At 38.4% G+C, this 17,338-nt stretch overlaps 1 protein-coding gene across 1 annotated transcript in view; it reads left to right on the top strand.

The window, feature by feature from the left end:
- The window catches only part of kif19 (kinesin family member 19), a 36,747-nt gene that overhangs the window by 18,696 nt on the left and 713 nt on the right, over positions 1-17,338 (top strand). The window contains exons 3-20 of the mRNA XM_043253744.1: positions 3,772-3,882; positions 4,060-4,147; positions 5,166-5,302; positions 7,476-7,601; positions 8,035-8,229; positions 8,960-9,106; positions 9,184-9,306; positions 9,435-9,591; positions 10,678-10,852; positions 11,088-11,286; positions 11,560-11,830; positions 12,029-12,150; positions 12,304-12,467; positions 12,681-12,774; positions 14,027-14,150; positions 14,304-14,689; positions 14,994-15,159; positions 16,760-17,338. The exon at positions 16,760-17,338 is cut by the window's right edge and continues 713 nt beyond it. Of these exons, the coding sequence (XP_043109679.1) occupies positions 3,772-3,882; positions 4,060-4,147; positions 5,166-5,302; positions 7,476-7,601; positions 8,035-8,229; positions 8,960-9,106; positions 9,184-9,306; positions 9,435-9,591; positions 10,678-10,852; positions 11,088-11,286; positions 11,560-11,830; positions 12,029-12,150; positions 12,304-12,467; positions 12,681-12,774; positions 14,027-14,150; positions 14,304-14,689; positions 14,994-15,159; positions 16,760-16,893 (2,919 nt within the window). The 3' untranslated portion in view covers positions 16,894-17,338. The remainder of the gene's footprint in view (positions 1-3,771; positions 3,883-4,059; positions 4,148-5,165; positions 5,303-7,475; positions 7,602-8,034; positions 8,230-8,959; positions 9,107-9,183; positions 9,307-9,434; positions 9,592-10,677; positions 10,853-11,087; positions 11,287-11,559; positions 11,831-12,028; positions 12,151-12,303; positions 12,468-12,680; positions 12,775-14,026; positions 14,151-14,303; positions 14,690-14,993; positions 15,160-16,759) is intronic.

Raw genomic sequence — 17,338 nt, forward strand, 5'->3', positions numbered from 1 at the left:
TTATTAGTTTTGAAGAGCTAAAATGATATTTATAACCCTGTTTTTTGTAAAACACTTTTTCTGTTCTAAAAAAAAAAAAAAAAACGTTAGACTTAATGTTAAACGTAAATATTTGCTACTTTTATAGAGTTTTATAGAGTCTTTTATTTTTATTTTTTTGGTTATGTAGTCATAGTAGTTCAGTGAGTCCATCCTGCAGGAGCCGACACAACCGGTCCACCTCCTCTCTGATACATTATGACCACTGCTGTGTTTTATAAGCTGGATAGATCCCAATATTCATCTCCCTTTGCTGCTAATCTTCACCCCGCAGTTAATTGGTAACTCCATCCGCCTGGATGACTTGGACTATCGCCCCCAACAACTGTGCCATTCTTTGTGCTTATTTAAATAACACCATATTGCTAATTGATTTCATGTCGGTGCATTAGCAGGCTGTTGCTCAGACCCTGGCTGATCTTTGACGGCATTTTAATATTTCACGACCATGCTCCGCTTTTAATTTTAGCACCCTTTATTCACGCATGGCTCATTTTGTTTTTATAGGCTGACTCATGTGTTGCAGATAGCGTGTGTGTTAGCACGGCTACATTGGCTGCCACTGCCTTCTCAAACAATTTGAGGTATCATTTGATTGCCATTTCATAAAGTCTCGTGTAGTGTAATGATGCCTAAAGGCTCTTTGAGTTCTCATGTCACCTTTATGAACATATGAATTAGTCAGTGGACTAGCGGAGCAGTTAGCGTCTGGCCAGGTGAATGCCCTCTGTCCTTTATGCAGGTGGAAACCAAAGATGGCTTTCCCGAATAGCCTGCAGCCCTTTAATGGGGCCTCTTTTGCTTTCTCTTTGTGGCAGTGAGACTGAGAGGGGAGCCCTCAGAAACAGCTGGCTTCAGATGGTTGACCAGTGATTCTAATCGGTCAGACAGGCCTGTGTCATGGCCAATACTGGACTGCGTTGAACACACGATTTAAGATTAAATCTTACAAAAATGATTGCCTGGAGATTGTGTTATTGAGTTATGAATTATGTTTTAGGAGTTAAGGTTAGGTCTTGTTGCGATCTGTAGATTGCTTTTCATGACTTTTTTGGTTTGGTTAACTTACTTTCTATATCATCTAATTGCTATCCATGGCATATGCATGAAATGCATGAGAAACATATTCCCAAGTAAATTCCAGGCACCTGAGATTTCACATACTTCTTGCGCTAGATATTGCAGGCTTCAGCCTGTTATCTTATTAGATGTACTTTCCCATTAACTCTGCCTTTTATCTCTTAATGGAGTAGTTGCTTAGCAGCAACCGATCGCCTTGTGGTTACTAATACTAGCTTGTCTTTGCCATTGGTCCTTATGGTACATTGATTGTCACAGGGTATGTTTGCACAAGTATGATTAAACCTAAGCACCCAGTTACTCTTAAAAGATAAGTAATTAAAAGACCAGTGGAAGATGAATGTCGTTCTACCACACAATTCACGTTAGACCTGTTAGGTTTCACGATGATTCAAAGCTTCTCATGTCTGAGGGGCTAAGTGTCTGATTAAGAGTGTGGATTTGTATATTTAGCCATGAAGAACACAGGTCTTCTGTTCATGAGGTCAGTCTTGTCACTGCCCACCCAGCTTGCTCTGACACACCCTGCACAACTGATAGAATATCAGTCTCTCGGTGCATGTCAGTCCATGTGTGTGGGACGGCACAAACTATACTCACTTAAACCTTTACTTAATCGCACAGAACGTGTTTAAAAATACAGTTATGTCATTGTGTGTGTGTGTGTGATGTGTGTGTGTGTGTGTGTGTGTGTGTGTGTGTGTGTGTCAGTGTGTTTAGTAAATATCAGCATCAAATCTGCATTTCTGAATGATCATGTGACAAAACTGGAAACAGGGCTAGTGAATATTCAGCATTTTTGAGTATAATAATTATTTCAAAAACATTATCATAAAACACAACTCATAAAATACTTATATAATACAAAGCATATAAAGCCTCAAAATCTAAAATATAAACAAATTGCATGGCGTTTCAATTGTATTCATTTGTATGACTTATTTTAAAAATAAATTGTATATATTTAATTTTTTAACATTACAGTATTTTAGTTTGAGAAACAGTTTATTATTATTAATCTTGTTATTATTTCAGCACGGTCACGCTCAGACCATTTATGCTTCCACTCTATCGGACCCTCTGTCCAACAGTGGCATTACACGAGAACATACAGTAGGTGTACAGTATTGGCTTTTATCAAGAGCAGGGACCATTTCAGGTGAGTGGAACCTGATCAGTGACCCAGTACTGATTACAGTGCGTCATTCTCTCGTGCCACGTAAACCATACTGGCACTGGTGTCTTAAGAACATTAGGACTGGCCAAACTGCCACTCTACAGCTGTCACTTTGTGAATAGTGAGATAACATAAACTCATGCACCATATGGCTTAGAGCACGGAAACTGCGCTTACTGTAAATAAACCCATCACAAAAAAACACATGAGATGCATCTCACTTATGGTATTCTTGGAAGATGCTTCCTGAAGTGAGTGACTAAGCTAATCGGGTTTACAATGTCTTCTACTGTACCATACATTTTCACGTTTTTGGAAAGACATTTCTAAAGCTCAGAAAGGCTGCATTTATAAGACCGTAGACTGGATTATTGTGAAATAATATTATGATTTAAATTAATTTCTATTTTTTATTTTATTATTTTAAATGTGATTTTATTATTTTTTTTTCAAAGCAAAGCTGACATTTTAGCAGCCGCTACTCTTAATGAAACTGCTTGGTAAACCATGGTGCATTTATTTTACATTCTTTAGATCAGTTGAATGTACAGAATTTAACTTTATAAATGCCTTTCCCCCAGCGCTCTTAATCAATTTAATGCATCCTTGTTGAATAAACATAATAATTTAATTCAGAAAGACTTCACTGACCGCAAACTTTTGAACAGCAGTGTATCTCTCTCCCTGTGTTTGCAATAAGCATGAATGTAAAGAAGTGCATTAACATGTTGTCCATTCCCTTGGACAAATGCAATGAGGCATGTCGTTTTGTCCTTTTCACCTCGTCTCCACCTTTCTGTCATTCGTTTCCTCACCCAGTCTTTTCTCTTCCTCTGTTTGCAAAGAACGTCTGTATGTTTGCCTTGTGCGCTGTTATAATTGGCCTCTTTTAAAAGTCAGATCTCCTCTGCTGCATTACAATCGTGAGGCTTCAAAGAGAAAGCGGTGGTTTGTGTTTGAATGGGTCATCAAACGATTCAGGGGTGTTTTCGCGAGCTCTGACTAACTCGAATATTGGCTCCGAGGCTCATTCAGAAGCAGTGGTGCTCTTGATACAACCTGATTCAGCCTCATGGTTACATTTAGAGCAGTCAAAGCCACCCATGGGCTCCTTACATGAACTCCATCAGGAACGTTTTTCCGAAATGCCGATGTAAAAATAGGAACTAAATTAGGCTTGATGGGTCTTCCATCATGACACACTTACCTTTTCATTTTAAACAACACTAGCCACGTCTTTCATGTGGATCCATTATGTTATTTCTATTTAGAGGTGTTGTTACGACACTCTGTCATTGTAACTGAAGTAAATGGCCTTTGTTGTTAATGTTAGCTGATAGCTAACATTATGATCATGTTTACCAGTAAAGTATGTTGTCAGAATAAAAGGTTAGAATGGTTTTGATATACACTCTACACATGAAAGCAGTGCATATAAAAACTATAATCATGTGTTTTTCTTTCCTTTTTTTCAGATGGTGGTGTTGATGGACCCCATGGAGGATCCAGATGATATTCTTCGAGCTCATCGATCCAGAGAGAAGACTTATATGTTTGATGTGGCCTTCGATTATTCAGCCACGCAGGCAAGCCCATTCTGTGTTCGTGCATGTACATACAAACGTTAACATGCTTTTAAAAGAGATCACATTTAGGCAGTTATTTGTGTTCATTTTAGTGCATTTGTGTTTGCTACACGGTTGAATGAAAGATGAAAATACACAAAATCTGCAATTAAATTTGTTTGTGTGTGCTTTCCTTAGGACGAGGTGTATAGATCCACGACTAAAGGCTTGATCGAAGGTCTCATATCTGGGTACAATGCCACAGTTTTTGCCTACGGACCCACAGGTCAGTATACACATCATTCATACCAAGGGCTGGGCAATATATTTTTTATTATATATTTTTAACCACAGTAATTTCAATAAAACAATAAAACTTTTTTAAAAAGTACTCTAGTAGCTTCATACCGTTATGATTAAACCACTGTTAGCAGATGGACGATGTCTTTCATTATTTAAGTCAAGGATTAAGATTTATAATACATCTGCTGATTTACTTTATTGATGATTTTGCATTTGTGTTATATTTTGTATCTTATTGGAGTATTTCAATAGTGCATATGATTTAAACTGCCAAAATGCAAAAATGTCTTAGAGCTAGTAAATGTGTTAGATTATTGATTCAAATTGCAATGGCAGTATTAAAAGTATTAAAAATCAAACTAGGCACCACTAGGGCACACAGATAAGCGTACGTCTTCCTGTTTACAGAACAGGTCAAGTAAACAAAGTCACATGCTCTGATTTTCGAAAAAAAAGCACAATTTGGGATTTTTACACTTTATATATTAACCCAGCTCACTGAATTCCAGCATAAACATGTTATCTGGTAATATTCAATCTCAAAAATAAATCTGTTCATTAAAGACCTGTTTTTATGCTTCGGATCGATTAAAAGTTCATTCCTGGAAAGCAGATGTCTGTGTGGCTCCCGTATGCTCACATGCTCTAATCTGTCCTCAGAATGACTCTTACTGACTGTTCCTGTCTGTGGCCGTGGCTATATAAAGCTTAGATCTGTGCTCAGCCTGACAGGGATAAAAGCCACCTGTAAACATTATGTATCACTCACTATGACTCACCTCACACCTGAGCCTTCCGTTTATGCCACGCTGATGAACATATGGTAATTATTTCACAATTATGAAAAGAGGTGGTGTCGCAGATTTTCAACTGATAAGCCTAGTCATACGCAGCGGGAGTGACGCAAAATCCAACATGTAAATGAATAAAAGTGATTTTATTTTATTATTTTATTTTGCAAGGTTAAATTGTGGTCCTGCTAAGCAGATGTGTGTCTGCAGGTTGTGGGAAGACTTACACTATGCTTGGAACAGACAGAGAACCTGGTATCTACGTTCGCACATTAAACGACTTGTTCAAAGCCATCGAAGAAACCAGCGACGACATGCAGTACAGTGTCTCGATGTCCTACTTGGAGGTGAGCTTTTAGCAGCCATTATAGCAGTTGTTTTTTTCTTCTTCACGCACTGCATCACAGATTTGATATCAAACTTTTAAAGATACCGTCATCCTACCGCAGCGTTAAATAAATGCACATAGTGAAGTCTTCTGCCCTCATTTCGTTTTAAACAATTGAAAAAAGAGGGTAACGGCTTAAGTGTTATGTGATAAGATAATCATCGGGCCCGTGCCGAGCAGCCGATAACACGTCTGTTTATCAGCTCTGTTCGCGTGAGGGAGGGGTAATCTTGTCAGCTTAGCCACTATCTCAGCATCTTTGATTACGGCGATGTTGCATTGATACTAGAAAGCTTGTTTCCCCACTGGGTTGTGATGGACTTGTCCAAAGTTTGCTCAAAACAAGTGCATGCTTTCCTGGTCCCCTACTGCATTAGCCAGTTCGCCATGATTTTATGTGACTGGCCGAGTAACACAGCCTGCATCTTAAAGGAACAATAGCTGCTGGCGTGCAAAAAAGGTCTAATATTATCAATTGTTATGTTGTGTTATGATATATAAAATGACGAAACAGAATATCTAAGATTAAAAAAAACTATTTAAAAATAGTAATAAAAATTACAATAGTATATCTTTGATGCTAAAACTAAAACCTACCTCAAATAAGTTTACTCTTAAGTCTATATGACATCCTGTTCTTTCAGCGTAAGTCTGTGGGATTTTTATACATTTTGTCTTCGGGGCTCCAGTTCAGCCTTCAAACCGAATAGCTCTGTCCTGTTTTTGACAGCTGATGCGTGTGCATTTGAGATCACATGTGTGAGCTGACAGTAGTACCACTTCAGTTCTCAGTGTCTTTTTCTCTTTCTCTCTGTCTCACATTCTTTTCTTTGCTCATTTTGTCAATCAAAGTCTTGATGTTTGACAATGTGTTATTTCTCCTTTAAAGTGGTGAAAGTGCTGCAGTATTTTACAGTGTTCTTTAACCTATTACGTACATGAATCATATATTTTATCTATCTATAAAAATATATACTTAATTAATAATTTTATCAAATATATATATATATATATATATATATATATATATATATATATATATATATATATATATATATATATATATATTTTTTTGAATACTTTTTAATTATTTATTTTTTTTGTAAACCTGTGAGCACTCACCAACACACACATTTAGTCAAACATCTTAATGTACACACAGGTTTATTTGACTTCTTTAGGTTAAAGGGGTGTTTAGGATGTGCAGACCTATGAGTAAGCCACTCCGTCCACACACGAAAAGAGCAACCTTCAGTAAAGCGCACAATGCTCTCCTGTCCTCCGCTTTTCTTACACCTTCACATTAAAACTGCTGTTTACTTTGGGCCGTCCAAATGCTCAAGGGAACGCTTCCCTGGAGAGACAGCGTTTTTTTTATTCTCAGCCTCTGTGGTTTAGGTTCAGACCTCCCGGTTTATCCTGTCTCTTTTTTCTCTTTCCATCCGTCTATATCTTTAGCAGGTCTTCTACTCTTTCTCTGTCAATGGATTCTTTTCATACCGTCAGCGTCACCCTAAAATTATCACATGCTTTCGGCAGATCACAGTGACCTCACTGACAGTGATGAAATATTAAGTTTGGGACAACTTAAATTGAGAGTTTTGAGGTGGCGCTCAGGATGTGGCCTTGTTCTAAACTGGGTTGAATGAAGCTTATTGAGTATTCGGGCTGAATATTCTTAAATATTAAATCCGACCTTCATCTCTTCACTAGCATCCTGAAAATACTGCATGTGACGGTTTGTACCATAGATTCAACAGGTATTGATTACTATATGCAATACATTTTGTAATGCCACAATCATTAGTTAAGGCATGACAATATTTCAGACATAATTCAATGCGTTACAGCTACATTGTGCACTAAACGATCAATAATTCAGTGGTCTGTTGTCAATAGTTGCTTTCATATTTTACAAATTACAGCATTGGCCGTGTGCTCAGCTGGTAGAGCATGCTGTTAGTAATGGAAAGGTCACAGATTGCACGTTCTGATATTTATGCACTGTAAGTCACCTCAGATAAAAGCGTCTGTCTGTCAGATGCATGAATGTAAATGCCAGATGCATAAACAATGACAGTAATCTTGAAATCTGAGCACGGCCTTTAATCTGTTAAATTATTTTGTTTCAGATCTATAATGAGATGATAAGGGACCTGCTGAATCCATCTTCAGGGTTTCTGGACCTGAGAGAGGACTCGAAGGGAGAAATACAGGTCGCAGGCATCACAGAAGTCTCCACCATTAATGCGCGAGAGGTCAGTTAAACACATTATTCAGACAACATGTTACACAAATGAATTCTATTTCAAAATAAATGGTGTAGTTTGAACTTTTTATTGATAAAAAAAATGTTAATGAATCACAGTTTAGACAAAAATATTAAGCAACAAAATTGGTAAAACAAAATTGTTTAAGCAAAATCATTGGTAAATATAATTTAAATGTTTAAGCACACAAATCAATATATTAATATATATTTATAATATATTTATATATATATATATACACACACACACACACACACACACAATTTTACACAGTATATTTAAATAAATATTTTTAATCAAATAAATGCTGTCATGGAGAGCGTAAGGGACTCGGAAAAAAAAAAATCCAATTAACATCAGACGTATGAATAGTACTTGTTGAGCTGAATGCTGATTGTTTTCCCTGTTTTCTCTCTCACAGATCATGGAGTTGTTAATGAAAGGAAACAAGCAGAGAACGCAAGAGCCGACAGCAGCCAATCAGACATCTTCTCGGTCTCACGCTGTGCTGCAGGTTGCCGTGCGGCAACAGAGCCGATGTCGAGACATCCTGCAGGAAGTGCGATTCGCACGCCTCTTTATGATCGATCTGGCAGGGTCTGAACGGGCTTCACAGGTATGATGTGTAAGAGTAGGCGAAAAATATAAAAGTCTATTCATCTTTTAGTTTAGTTAGAACGTAAAAGCACGGTGGGTGAGCTCAAAGATGCGTCTATAAAGTTGGTAATCATTAATATAAGGTTATCACTCTTTCTTTTTACATAAAAGCTAGCGCAGTTGGCGCCAGATATATTCAGAAACATATATCATCCAGTGACGAGGGAACAATTCCAAGAGTGATTTAACTATTAGTGATAAACTAGGAGGGAAAATGAAGCCATCTAAATGACAATATTTGTTGGTTATTACATCCGTTATGATGCAACGTCTCCACAAGTCCAGTCAGGTGATTTTTATATGAAAGACATCATGTGAATCACGTTTAATATTAAAGTCTAATTTCCACTCACTGCGTGAGATGGGAAGATATGAGAGAACACATTTAGAGAGCACGCCATGTATTTGCCATGGAAACGTTAAAAATGTTACCCACTCAGGCACCCTGTGGGTTTAAACATGCATGTGACAGGCACAAAAGCAGATCACGTTGTTTCTGGTTATGGGGTATTGTTGCTCAGAAACATGAGTGCTTGTTTGTTCTCCATTGATGAGGAAGACAAGCCTGTTGCGCAACTGTTCAGTAAATGAAATGTACGTGAGCGCCCCCCGCTGGAAGCTCTAACAGATTCCTGACAGTTCTGACAGTTCAAAAAATTGGGTGCAATAACTACTCTTTCTGTTTTCAGACTCAGAACAGAGGTCAAAGGTTAAAAGAGGGTGCTCATATCAATCGCTCTTTGCTGGCGCTGGGGAACTGCATCAATGCTTTGAGCGAAAAGAATGGCAACAAATATGTCAACTATAGAGACAGCAAGCTCACAAGATTGCTCAAGGTACGTTGAAGTGAATCTTCATGAACGGAGATATTTTTCTTGATTGCAGTCTTACTAGTTTTCTCGTGCGCCCGCAGGATTCTCTGGGAGGAAACAGCCGGACGGTGATGATTGCCCATATAAGTCCTGCATCTCTGGCCTTTGAAGATTCGCGGAATACCTTGACTTATGCCGACCGTGCCAAAAGCATTCGCACACGGGTTAGTTTACTCACGATGAAACAGCGGACAACCTAGAAACCTACTTACTTTTAACCTACTGTTGCCGTTCAAAAGTTGGGTGACTGTTATATCTGATCAGTCTGTGTCTTGTTATTCTTCCTATGCAGGTAAAGAGAAACCTGTTGAATGTGTCCTATCACATCGCCCAGTACACCAGCATCATCTCTGACCTGCGTAGCGAGATTCAGCGGCTGAAGAAAAAGATAGCAGACCAGTCCAGCAGACAGCTCAACCCAGACAGAACAGACATCCGCCATGTTCAAGGTAACATCCTGTCTGTAACAAGTGAAACGAGATGTACTATTCTATTCTATTCTATTCTATTCTATTCTGTTCTGTTCTGTTCTGTTCTGTTTAATTCTAGTAGGTTATTTTCTGTTTGGTTTAATTATTTTATTTAATTTTTAGAATCCATAGAAATTATATTTACCGTTGATACCACTTAATGTTACTTTGAATTTCCAGTTCTATTCTGTTCTATTCTGTTCTTCTGTTCTGTTCTGATCTATTGTTCTGTTCTCTTTTATTCTAGTAGGTTGTTTTCTGTTTGGTTCGATTCTTTCTTTTACTTTTAGAATCTTTAGAAATGATCTTTATAGTTTTTTCCAGTTATACTCTATTCTGTTCTTATTCACTCTATTCTATTGTTCTGTTCTATTTAGTTCTGTGTTATTCTAGTAGGTTGTTTTCTGTTTGGTTTGATTCTGTTATTTAATTCGAATCCTTGATATTTAAGGGTGATACCACCTCAAGTATACTTTGAATTTCCAACTATTTAGTTCTATTCTGTTCTGGTCTAATATGTAACTGTCTGCTGAATTAGATCGTTATCTGTTTGTTTATATTATTTTCTAAATTATTATGTTCTGTTTAAATCTGATTATTTTCCACTGGATTCGGTTATTTTGCATTTTCCATCTGGTCTAATAAATTGTTTTGCTTCATCTGGTTATTTTCTAATTGATTGTTCTTTCATATTCTATTCAAATATATTCTTTTTCTGTTAGTTTTTCATTTTCTAATTGATTCTTTTCTATTGTGTCATTTTGTTTTTGATAAGATAATTTTTATTTATTCTATTCTATTCTGTTTGGTTAGATTATTTTCTAATTGATTCTAGTCTATTATTTCATAGGTAGTTTTTCTGTTTGGTTAGAATATAATCTGTTCTATTATATTATTAATTTATTTTAGATTTATTCAATGCATTGCTTTAAATATATTGTTTCATTAGATTATTTTCTAAATTTCACAGAAATGTCTTTTTTTTATCCTATTTCTAGTTCTATCCTATTTCTATTCTCACTCAAAAGCATGCCAAAACATGTTTTGTTTTGTGTTTGCCTCTAGCGGAGGTGCAGGCCCACTCTTCTCAGCAGAGCCGGGCTGAGATGGACCAACTGCGGGAGCAGCTAATCGATGCATTTAGACAGCAGATGGACATCAGGAAGCATCTTATGGAGCTGGACAACAGCAACATGGAAATCCAGATAGACACATCCAAACACCTGCTGACAATCGCAGAGTGAGTCTTCATTCTGCACACAAACCAAAACAAGATTACAGCTAAATACACATTGCCCTAAAGCTGTTTGGACACTTCAGTCAGAAGACTGTCATCCAGTCCTGAACAATATCATCAGTTGTTTTATCATTTCAGACTGAACGAACTGCTTTCGTAAAATGTTTTATTTCAAACATTTGCTTAATTTCTTTCAAACAAATGCTTGGTCACTGAAATACTGTCTGTCTCCATCTAGCTGGGAGCAAGAACGCTTCAGGAGAAGAAAGAAGTGGCAGGGCGAGAGGAGGAAGGAGAGCTTTAATAAGGATGAAAGTGAAAAAGACTCAGACTCGCCTGAATCTTTGCCTGACAGCACAGAGACACAAGAGGTGGCCATTGCCAGAGAGACCCTGGTCACGCTCATGGCTGAGCAGAAGAAAATACAAAAACAGAAGGTAATGTTATTATTAGCCGCTAGAGGGCGGAACGACACCTCAAAAAACTCACAGTACTGCGAGTTTAACATTTATGTCTGAATCCTTTTAGTGAACCAGTTGGTTTAGCCGGTTCAACTTGTTGTAATAATTTATTGTTCATTTGGAACGCTCTGCATAGCTACCTTACTTCCGCAATCCCTTTCTCCTTATGAGCAAAGATAAATTGTCTTTGACTTGCTGTGTTAATAAAGTCTTTCATCACAGTAATTGACCATAGTCTGTTCTCTTTAGGCTGCATTGGAGCAGCGCCTGGCAGAGCTCAGAGAGAAAGCACGGCGTCTTGAAGAGCTTCTCCCCCGCAGAGTGAGCTCAGAGGAGCAGAGAGAGGTGCTTTGCCTCCTCTGCAAGGTTCACGAGCTGGAGATCGAGAACGCGGAGATGCAGTCCAGCGCGCTGCTCAAGGACAATGTGATCCGGCAGAAAAACGTGGTGGTGCAGCGTTTCGAACAGCACAGGCACCTCTGCCATGAGATCATCCAGCAGCAGCGGCAGTTTATTGATGGTGAGTCATTCGCAGGAATAAGAAATGGCACCGAAATCTCAGCCAGAGATGAATCAGGCCAAACCGTGGTAGTGAAGTTTTCCAGAGTGATGCAGTGTGAGGGTTCAGTTCAGTTCAGTTCTAAAATATATGTGGATATATGCGCTCACACACACTTTCTTGTGGAAAAATAAATGTTATAAGAAGTTGTTCTTGCAGATCACAGTCTCCTGGTTCCTCCTCATCTTCAAGAGCTTTATGAGATGTACATGAAGGAAATGGACGAGAAGAACTTGGACAGAGTTGTGGCTCTGGATAAGTTCACCATTCGTACACTTAAGGTAATTCACGCAGGCATGAAATCAAAATTGTTTACTGAATTCATGTTATTGCACATTATTCTCAATTCTGCTAAAACGAGTTTTATGTTGACTCGATGAGAAGGATATGAGTATATAGGAATATTTCACATGATCATAAACATTTTTCTGTAGGAGGGTTCCCTGCCCAAGATCACCCTCCCCAGTAGAGGTCGTGACCCCTTGCTGGAGATGGATTCAGACCAAGAAAGCGTTCGCACACTGGGCTCAGACAACAGAGAAGGCCGGACAAAACTGAGGAGACACACGCTGCCTCCGATTCTCCCAGAGCCTGATGGGTAAGAAGCATTCAAAGCAAATTCATTTGATTCTTTTTTAGACTTTCCATCCTTATGCAAACTTAATGTATTTCCTTGTATGGAAAACTTTAATGGCATCTTGCATGTCCTGTGGAAATACAATGAACTGTAATACAACTGCCACCTTCGTATTGTGTTAAAGGAGTCACATGCTTTTACTTAGGAGTTAAAAATGTTCTCCTGCCCATACAGAGACCGAGTGTTTAAGAGTAGTCACAAACAGCTGAAGAACTCGGTAGTGATGACTCCTCCACCCATTCACATCAACGGCCATGGCAACAGAGAGGTGAGCTTCTGGGAGTCCACATTTGCAGCTTTCAGCAATTTGTGACCCTTGATCACAGAACCAAAGGGTCTATTTTTTGAGAAATTGAGATTTATGCATAATCTGAAAGCTGAATAAATAAGCTTGTTAGGGTAGGACGCTGTTTGGCTGAGATGCAACTATTTGAAAATTCTGAATCTGAGGGTGCCAAAGAAATCTATATATTGAGAAAATCACATTTGAAGTTGTCCAAATGAAGTTCTTAGCAGTGCATATTACTAATCAGAAAATAAGTTTCAAGATATTTCTGATAGTAAATTTACAAAATATCTTAATGGAACAGATTGTTGGCATAAAAAAATAATTGCTACATTTCCATTTGCTACAAATACACTTGTGCTATTTGTGACTGGTTTTGTGGTCCAGGGTCACATATAGTTTTTTTTTTTATTATACACTAATATTCAAAATTTTGATGTCAGTAAGTTTTTTTTGTTTGTTTTTTTTATTCAGCAAGAGCACAATCAGTTGATCAAAGTGACGGCAAAGATATTTATACTATAACAAAGAGATTCAAGTCAAGTCAAGTGGCTTTTTATTGTCATTTCAACTACATATAGTTGTGCAGTACATAGTGAAATAAGACAACGTTTCTCCTGGACCTGGTGCTACAGGAAGTCACACACAATACAAAAAAGTGTCTTAGCCACATAAAGTGCAAAGTGTGCAGACTAGTGCAAACGACAAGGAAGTAGAGTGCAAAACCCAGTGTGCAAACTAATGCAAAGACAAAATCAGTGCAAGAACACAAAATACAAACAACAATAAATATGAAGTGCACATCAATAAATATGAAGTGCAAGAATGCCTATGGAACAGAAAGACCATTCAGGTGTGTCATTTTAAAAATAAAATTCTTATAATTAATATTAATAAATATCCTGAAAAAGGGATCTTGGCTCCAAAAAATATATTAAACAGAATTGTTTTCAACACTGATGATAAAGCTTCTTGGGCTTCAAATGACTCATCAATGGAATAAACTGTAAACATTTTAAAATGTATTAAAATATAAGTGAAATAATTTACAATGTTACTGTTTTTAGTGTATGTAGCTTTGGTGAGTAGTACAGTAGTATATATATGAAGACGGTAAAATACATTAACAAAAAGTACGAAAATTCTGTTTAATCTACATTATAATTGGTTTCGCTGTTCTGGGTGTACTGAATAAATGAGTGCGTCTAACACTATGCTGACTGTATCTCTGCAGCTGTTGCCATCTGTCCTGGATGACGCTCTGAGATGCAGTCATCTCAGTCACAGTATGAGCAGCCATCTGGACTCCTCACCCGAGAGCAGCGAGAACGGCACTGATGCCCCTCTCACTCCTAAAGGTAAGAGTTCCTCTGCCCTTTCATCTTTGTGCTCTTACACAGCTATGCGATACTTGATTCTGATTGGTCAGTTGAGGCTTGATCTCAGATTAATCCCAAATTACATGTCCGTTTAATCATTCATAGTTTTTTAAACCCCCGTTTTCCCTCCAGAGAGACAGCAGATTCTAAGAGGCGTGCAGAACATCGCCGTCAAGGCTGCTCGACGCCGTTCTAAGGTGCTAGAAATAGATGCCCTGCGATTGCCCCCGCCACCTTCACCCCTAGATCCCAAAAAACACAAGAGTAACCTGTCTCTGACCGAGGCACCCCCTAAAGGCCTAGTGCTACGGCGTGGAAGGCAGGCCAGCCCAGAGCTACGCCACGCCACGTCTGACGACAACCTGTCCAGCAGCACGGGAGAAGGCCCCGCTCCCAGCAGCACATGGACACGGCCGCGGAACCGGCAGCCTGTGAAGAACCCCGCACCACGAGAGCAGGACTATGAGGGTCGCAGACGCAAGAGGAGATCTCGATCATTTGAAGTCACAGGACAAGCAGTGAGTTTTTAGATAAAAGCCTCTGTGTTAATAGACGAATCTTACAAAAACTTGCTCAGTTCATAATTTCTTTTTTATTGTTATTATTAACTGCTTTTTTTTAAATTGTGAATGTTTTCCTGATGAATAGGAAGTTCAAAAGAACAGCATTTAAACATATGTAATATCATATGTCTTAAATTATGGCTTTATTAGAATTTTTAAATAATTTAATGGCTAATGGAGTTCATTTGCTAAAACATCTAACTCTGTTTTTAACAAAAATCATCATGTTTTCTCATGATTTTTTTTCTCCTCCCCTCAGCTGTCTCAGGCTAAGAACACAAGCCAGCGATTTCGTCCCCTGGACAGTACTTCTGATCCCCACCTGCACATTAACGGTCATCCCCCGGCCCCCCTTCTGCGGCCCCAACACAGAGCCCAGCCTCAGCTTACAAAAATTCGACCCTCTCACAATATCCACCAAACAGGTCTGATATATATTTTATTCTTTTAAATAAAATTTATTAATTGACTCATTCAGACATTGTTTTTCACATGCTTTTCTAAAAAAATAAACTCATGAAACAATATATGAATCCATTTCTTGCAAGATAAACGCTATAACTTGTGTAAAGACCTCTCATGAGAAACTGCTCCAGTTGTTCTTTGAAGGGTGCCTTTTCAGAATGTTCAAAAGATGCTCAATACCAGGGCTCATTAAGGCCACTTTACAATAGAAAATTCTTGGAGTTTTTATTTGTTTTGATTTCCTGTTGACCCATGACCTTGAGACCAAGCTTTCTGACACTGGCTAGTACATTTCTCTCTAGAATTCCTTGATAGTCTTGAGATTTCATTGTACTCCTGCACAGATTCAAGACACCCTGTGCCAGACGCAGCAAAGCAGCCCCAGAACATAACAGAGCCTCCTCCATGTTTCACAGTAGGGACAGTGTTCTTTTCTTGATATGCTTCATTTTTTCGTCTGTGAACATACAGCTGATGTGCCTTGGCAAAAACTCTGATTTTTGTCTCATCTGTCCACAGGACATTCTCCCAGAAGCTTTGTGGCTTGTCAACATGTAGTTTGGCATATTCCAGTCTTGCTTTTTATGATTCGTTTCCAACAATGGTGTCCTCCTTGGTCGTCTCCCATGTAGTCCACTTTGGCTCAAACAACGACGGATGGTGCGATCTGACACTGATGTTCCTTGAGCATGAAGTTCACCTTGAATCTCTTTAGAAGTCTTTCTAGGCTCTCATTCGGATTATCCGTCTCTTAGATTTGTCATCAATTTTCCTCCCGCGACCACGCCCAGGAGGTTGGCTACAGTCCCATGGATCTTAAACTTCTGAATAATATGTGCAACTGTAGTCACAGGAACATCTAGTTGCTTGAGATGGTCTTATAGCCTTTACCTTTAACATGCTTGTCTATAATTTTCTTTCTGATCTCTTGAGACAACTCTTTCCTTTGCTTCCTCTGGTCCATGTCGAGTGTGGTACACACCGTATCACCAAACAACACAGTGATTACCTGGAGCCATATATATAGGCCCAATGGCTGATTACAAGGTTGTAGACACCTGTGATGCTAATTAGTGGACACACCTTGAATTAACATGTCCCTTTGGTCACATTATTTTCAGTGTTTTCTTAGGGTACCATCATTTTTGTCCATGCCTGTTTCATGAGTTTATTTTTTTAAATAATTCTGTTGAAGCATGGTTGAAAAACAATGTCTGACTTTCATTGGTTAACATTTATAGAATTTTTATTTATTATTACTTTGTCAGATAACAGTTATTTCTGTGACCATTGTGACTTTTTTCTTTCATTGACCAAAGGGTACCAACAATTTTGTCCACGTTGTATATTTTATTCTTTTTTAGAATTTATTAATTGACTCATTCATGATGTGTACATTTTTTCTAAAGAATATATGAATCCATTTCTTGCAAGATAAACCTATAACTTGTGTAAAGACCCATGAGATTTTTGTTCTTTTTTTCAGAATGTTCAATAGCACCACTATTAAGAAAATTAGAGCCATTTTTGATTTCCTGTTGACCTATTAATTCTCCCCAGGATCAACAGCGGATGTCACTTCCTCCAACCTGCCCTCCCACCTCATCAAGCGGGGCCCCCAAACCAGGCAACTTCAGCCCCTCCTGTACGTCACAACCACCGGAACAGGGGGCCAGCGCACCCTCAAACACTGAAGAGCATGGACTGTCTCCTCTCAACCCCAGCGTCAGCACTGTGGAACCAGTAAAACATGTAGAGACCAAACGGAAGGTTTCTTCTTATATCCAGACGGAAAAGCTGTACGATGGATAAGAAAACACGCGTCTGATCACATGAAAACCGGACTACGAAAAAGACCAGTTTTGTTACCTGGCCTTTTTCTAGAATGCTCCTAGCTTTTCTCTGAAGACAGGCGACGTACAATGTCTTATTTTATTTCTTTTTTGAGTCCATTGGCTTGTGTAAGTGGCAAAAAGAAAACATAAGAAAACACGCGTCTGATCACATGAAAATCGGACTACGAAAAAGACCAGTTTTGTTACCTGGCCTTTTTCTAGAATGCTCCTAGCTTTTCTCTGAAGACAGGCGACGTCCAATGTCTTATTTTATTTCTTTTTTGAGTCCATTGGCTTGTGTAAG

The sequence above is a fragment of the Puntigrus tetrazona genome, chromosome 12, assembly GCF_018831695.1.
Source record: "Puntigrus tetrazona isolate hp1 chromosome 12, ASM1883169v1, whole genome shotgun sequence".
Classification (NCBI taxonomy): Eukaryota; Metazoa; Chordata; class Actinopteri; order Cypriniformes; family Cyprinidae; genus Puntigrus; species Puntigrus tetrazona.